Source organism: Babylonia areolata, chromosome 12, assembly GCF_041734735.1.
Source record: "Babylonia areolata isolate BAREFJ2019XMU chromosome 12, ASM4173473v1, whole genome shotgun sequence".
Taxonomy (NCBI): Eukaryota; Metazoa; Mollusca; class Gastropoda; order Neogastropoda; family Buccinidae; genus Babylonia; species Babylonia areolata.
The window spans coordinates 3,288,501-3,294,201 of NC_134887.1; the positions used below are offsets into that span (position 1 = coordinate 3,288,501).

General features: G+C 41.1%; 1 protein-coding gene across 1 annotated transcript in view; it reads left to right on the plus strand.

The window, feature by feature from the left end:
* The window catches only part of LOC143287959 (uncharacterized), a 12,203-nt gene extending 7,366 nt beyond the window's left edge, over positions 1 to 4,837 (plus strand). The window contains exons 4-6 of the mRNA XM_076596206.1: positions 770 to 904; positions 1,526 to 1,645; positions 4,368 to 4,837. Of these exons, the coding sequence (XP_076452321.1) occupies positions 770 to 904; positions 1,526 to 1,645; positions 4,368 to 4,579 (467 nt within the window). The 3' untranslated portion in view covers positions 4,580 to 4,837. The remainder of the gene's footprint in view (positions 1 to 769; positions 905 to 1,525; positions 1,646 to 4,367) is intronic.
* The last annotated feature ends 864 nt before the right edge of the window (positions 4,838 to 5,701 follow it).

The following is a 5,701-nucleotide window of genomic DNA, read 5'->3' on the forward strand; positions in this document are numbered from 1 at the left end:
CAGTACGTGGGACTCTGAGAGTCAGACGGGCAGCATTGTTTTGAAGTTTTTGAAATCGCTGAAGAAAATCACGTGGACAGCCTGTGAGTTCGGAGTGTGTGATGATATGTCAGGATTTTGAATTGACCAAGGGTGTTAATTTCTGCAAATGCATGTGGTTAGTATTGGTATTTTGTAAAGGTACGCTTTGTTTCTTTTTCTTTCTTATTTTCCAATACATCTGTGCATTTAGTGTCCCTTTTTTCATATAAATATATTTCGGTTCTTGCCTAGTTCTCTATTTGCTTCTTTATCTATGGACATCATCTTTGTGTGTTGTGTGTCGAGTGAGTGTCTTGATGTTCTGTGTTGAGTGAGTGTCTAGATGTTCTGTGTTGAGTGAGTGTCTTGATGTTCTGTGTTGAGTGAGTGGCTAGATGTTCTGTGTTGAGTGAGTGTCTTGATGTTTTCTTTGCTCCAGTGTCTTTTCCCTTCATTTATTCATTCATATACTTACTGACATACCAACTTGTAAATCTATCTATCTATCTCTGTGTGCGTTCGTGCGTGCGTGTGTGTGTGCGTGCGCGCGCGCGTGTGTGAGTAAATGAATGAATGAGATAAATAAACGATGTTTGAATGAATGAACAAGTGCATAGAGAGAGAGATCATATCTAAATTTCATTATCTGCTCATTCACTTGTTTCTTTATACACTTCTTTGTTCAGGCATACATCATCCATCTGTTCATTATCATTAATCTATTGGTCTAATCACTCTGTGACAGCAGAAGTGGGCATTGTGAACCCAGACACCAGAGCCTGCCAGTCCTTTGATTGTCAAAATGGCGGCACCTGTGTCGTCACTTCCGGCGCAGCCACCTGCCAGTGTCCGGTCGGTTTCATCGGGGATTTTTGTGAACGAGGTAACTTGTATGGTGCCCTTGTTGTGAGGCAGACAAAAATAGAAAGAACAAACCACACACACACACACACACACACACACACACACACACACAAATGTACACACTCACACATACCCTCCCCTTCCCCCCGCACACACACACACACACACACACACACACACATTATATATATATATATATATATATATATATATATATATATATATATATATATATATATATATATATACGTATAGATAGGTAGACAGATAGATATGAGAAAAAATCTAGTGCCATATGAGATGCAAATTGTCTTTCATGGTGAGAGCAATGCTTATCTTTTTTTTTTTTTTTTTTTTTTTTTTACTTTGGTTCATGATTTGATATGTGTGTACCTTGTGGTGGATGTATATTCTCTGTGTGTGTGTGTGTGTGCGTGCGTGTGTGTGTCTGTGTGTGTGCGTGCGTGCGTGCGTGCGTGTGTGTGTGTGTGTGCGTGCGTGTGTGAACACACGTTTCGTGGTAAGGCACATTGCCATTAAGCCATCGCTGCTCAAGACTGATTCATCCTGATTCATTTCATCAACGTTTGATAACAAATCAATGGACTGATATAAATGCGCACGTGGTGTTTCGTTCCAGGCGTCAGTACTTTCTCATGTTCGTCCAACCCTTGTCAAAATGGCGGCAGTTGCGTGCCCTTGGTGGGAAGTTATTTCTGCGCATGTCCGAGGGGCTTTTCCGGTAGCAACTGCCAACATGGTAACTGCGTTTTGAAGTCATCATTGTGTTGTTTTCATGATCATCACCATCGTCATCGTCATCGTTATCGTCACCACCACCACCACCACCATCGTCATCACTATCATCATCGTTATTATTATCATCATCACTGTCAAATAGTACACAGTTCACGAATAGAAGAACATCAGCACATCCATCCTAAATTCAAGCTCAGTCGAAGTTTAACTACGATTTATTTGATTTTTTTTAAAAATAAAAAAATAAAAAAAAATGCAAAGTTATTGTTTCAAATAGAAACGAGACCTCCACACTTCCAAACATACACAAAGGCCTCAATCCAGTGTGAAGAGTGTCTTACTTAGCCACTGCAACAGGTGAAACGCTGCTGGCTCGATCTGTATCAGAATTTTAAAAAATAATGTCCTCTCTCCCCTTGACTGGAAGTAAATGTCAACTTAATAACGAAGGGAGTCAATTCTGTCTGGGATGAATTTAGGGTCAGTTCGAGATAACGTGACGTCCACACAGGAATCACGCAACTCTTATGACGTAATGAAATAAATAACGTCATTACTTTGCTGACAATCATAGTCTGCTGTCTGGGTGAAGTGGTTTGCGTCGCGGACTGAGTTGGTGTGTAGTCGGAGTTAGGCTATGGCTGGTCCTCAGAAGGAGGAAGTTTGTTCGATAAATGTTTCGTCACGTATACTGGCGATTGGAGACATTTTGTTAAAGTATTAGGAGTGTTGGTTGATAAATGGTCTGTCACATTGATGGAGTCTCCCGTCGGTCCGACGGATGAGTAGGCAGGCAGGCGGTAATGTTCAACTTTAGAATACTAAACTCAGGGGGGCTGTTTAGACGAAAAACAAAGGGTGTTTTAGGCTCACCTCGATGCGCTGAGTTGAATGGAACCCTCAGCTAAGCTCTAGGACCATTCCTTTCCCATGAAACTGCGACAAATACACAGTAAGCAGAGTACTCCTTCCCCACCTGCACGCCATTTTGACTGCTGATGACGTGGGTGATCAGCAGTCAAAATGGCTTGCAGGTGGTTGCTCTGGCTGTGATCGGCTGAGCTTACTGTGTATAAAATTGTCGCAGTTTCATGGGAAAGTAGTGGTCGTACAGCTTAGCTGAGGGTTCCATTCAACTTAGCGCATCGAGGTGAGCCTAAGACACCCTTTGTTTTTCGTCTAAACAGCCCCCCTGAGTTTAGTATTCTAAAGTTGAACATTACCCAGGCAGGCTTGTCTGTCTGTGTGTGTGTCCTCATATGGGAGAAGAGGCCGATTCTGGATGCGCAGCACTTCCCACAGATGTTGCAAGGGAAAACATCTCCAGAAGTTGAGCCCTGCTTCCTTCGCTCACGCTTCTCCTTAATGGCCAGCGTTCTCTTGTTTTCAAACGTTTTTATGCCACTTGGGCATAGCATCCTCCAAGGGCATCAGTTTCCCAGGAAGAGATGTCTATGTCACAGGCTTTGAGGTTTGTCTTCAAGGTGTCCTTGAAGCGCTTGCAGGGTCTTCCAAGTTCACGGTGGCCTTCCTTCAGCTGGCCATACAAAAGCATCTTCGGGATCCTGCTGTCTGTCTGTCTGTCACAAATGCTGGTGATTATAGACATTTTGTTAAAGTATTAGGAGTTTGGGTTGATTATTATCCTGTCACATATGCTGGTGATTACAGACATTTTGTTAAAGTATCAGGTTGACTAATGTCACATGTTCTGGTGATTATAGACATTTTGTTAAAGTATCAAGTTGACTAATGTCACATATGCTGGTGATTATAGACATTTTGTTAAAGTATCAAGTTGACTAATGTCACATATTCTGGTGATTATATATATTTTGTTAAAGTATCGGGTTGACTAATGTTCTGTCACATATTCTGGTTATTGGAGACATTTCGTTGTATCAGGAGAATGAATTTTATTTGATGTCCTGTCACATATACTGATCACTGTACTTTTTTTTTTCTTTTTTTGTTGTTTTTTTTATTAAAGTATCAATTTTCATATTTGAATGTTGTGTAATTGTAGACTTTTCTGTGCGTTGAAATATCTATTTTCACATTTGAATGTTGTGTGACTGCAGACATTTTTTTGGTTAAAGTGAACATTTTCGCATTTGAATGGTGTGTGATTTTAGACAGTTGTTTTGTGTTGAAATATAAATTTTCACATTTGAATGTTTTGTAAATGAAGACTTTTTTGGTCAAAGTATCCATTTTCACATTTGAATGGTGTGTGATTCTAGTCATTTTTTAATTCAAGTATGAAGTTTTCACAGTTTAATGTCGAACGATGCGAGATTTAAATGACTCGAAAGCGAAATGACGTGAGAGTAAAATGAGTGTAAGTAAAAAAAAAAAATTTTTTAAACTAAAAAAAAAAAAACGTCGGAGTAGAATGACGTGAAAGTAAAATAACATGAGAGTAAAGTGACACGAGAATGAAATGATGTGAGAGTAAACTGATATGAACTTGAAATGACGTGATAGTAAATGACGTGAGAATGAAACGAGCGGGGAACCGATCCGCGTTAGAGAATGATAGTAATGATAACCATCATCATCACCATTATCATGACATTGTAATAATGATAATCATCATCATCGTCATCATCCTAAATAAATAAGTAAATGAAAAAATAAATCAGTAGATAAATAAATAAATAAATAAATAAATACACCCAAATCTGATGACTGGACCACAATCTGTTTGTTGTTTCGTGCAGCGTGCACTCCAGCCGATTCCCTCCCTTGTCCAGCCTTCAGCGACCCCTCGCTCTTCTACCCGTACCCAGACTGGGCTGACCCTCGCCTCATCCACGTGTGCAACTCTTCTGGCAGGATCCACAGCGTACGCTGTGCGCCAGACGAGGTGTACAACCCCTTTTCCTTCAAGTGTGTCAGCGCCACCACTGTACGCTTGCGCCTGTCCGGCTGATTAGGCTAAACTGTTCTGCGTTCAAATGGACGGAGAAGGGGTAGTGTCCACAATACACACACTTGATTGTCTATACTTTGGTATGGAGATTTTCTTTTTGGCAGCAACACGTGTCCAATATAAAAAGAAAACAACGAACAAATAAAATGAACGAAAAATAGAAAGATAGTTCAAATGGCACCAAATGGAAATAGCTGTATACAAATATACAGATTATTGAAATTCACATTCCTCTCCATTTCAGTCAGCCAAGCCACATTGCACATCTTCCACTCACACACACACACACACACACACACACACACACACACACACATTCACACACCACGTGCACACACACGCATGCATAAACTCTCTCTCTCTCTCTCTCTCTCTCTCTCTCAGAGTATGCAACTACTAAGATCATAATAGTTCATTTAAATATCAAATATCACCAGACTAAATATTAAGCAATTTCAGTATCTTAATTTCTGGGGCCTGATTATAACTGGTTGATTGAACTTGTGTGTGTATGCATGAGCGCGTGCGCGCGCGCGCGTGTGTGTGTGTGTGCGTTTTGCAATGCAGGCCATGTGAGAATGACATGCAGCATGTAATCGGACCTTCTAACCAAAAGTTTGGCCTAAAACTGATGACACTGAAATGATCCACATCGTGAATTGAACCGATACAACGACGGGCGCAATAGCCGAGTGGCTAAAGCGTTGGACTGTCAATCTGATGGTCCCGGGTTCGAATCACGGTGACGGAGCCTGGTGGGTAAAGGGTGGAGATTTTTACGATCTCCCAGGTCAACATATGTGCAGACCTGCTAGTGCCTCAACCCCCTTCGTGTGTATACGCAAGCAGAAGATCAAATACGCACGTTAAAGATCCTGTAATCCATGTCAGCGTTTGGTGGGTTATGGAAACAACATAGCCAGCAGGCACACCCCCGAAAAAGGAGTATGGCTGCCTACATGGCGGGGTAAAAACGGTCATACACGTAAAAGCCCACTCGTGTACATACGAGTGAACGCAGAAGAAGAAGAACCGATACAAGCCGTCATGTGTTTTTAGTGCTTTTTTTTCTTTGTTTTTTTTTTGTTTGTTTACCTTGACATGGTTTTGCCGATCTAAAAA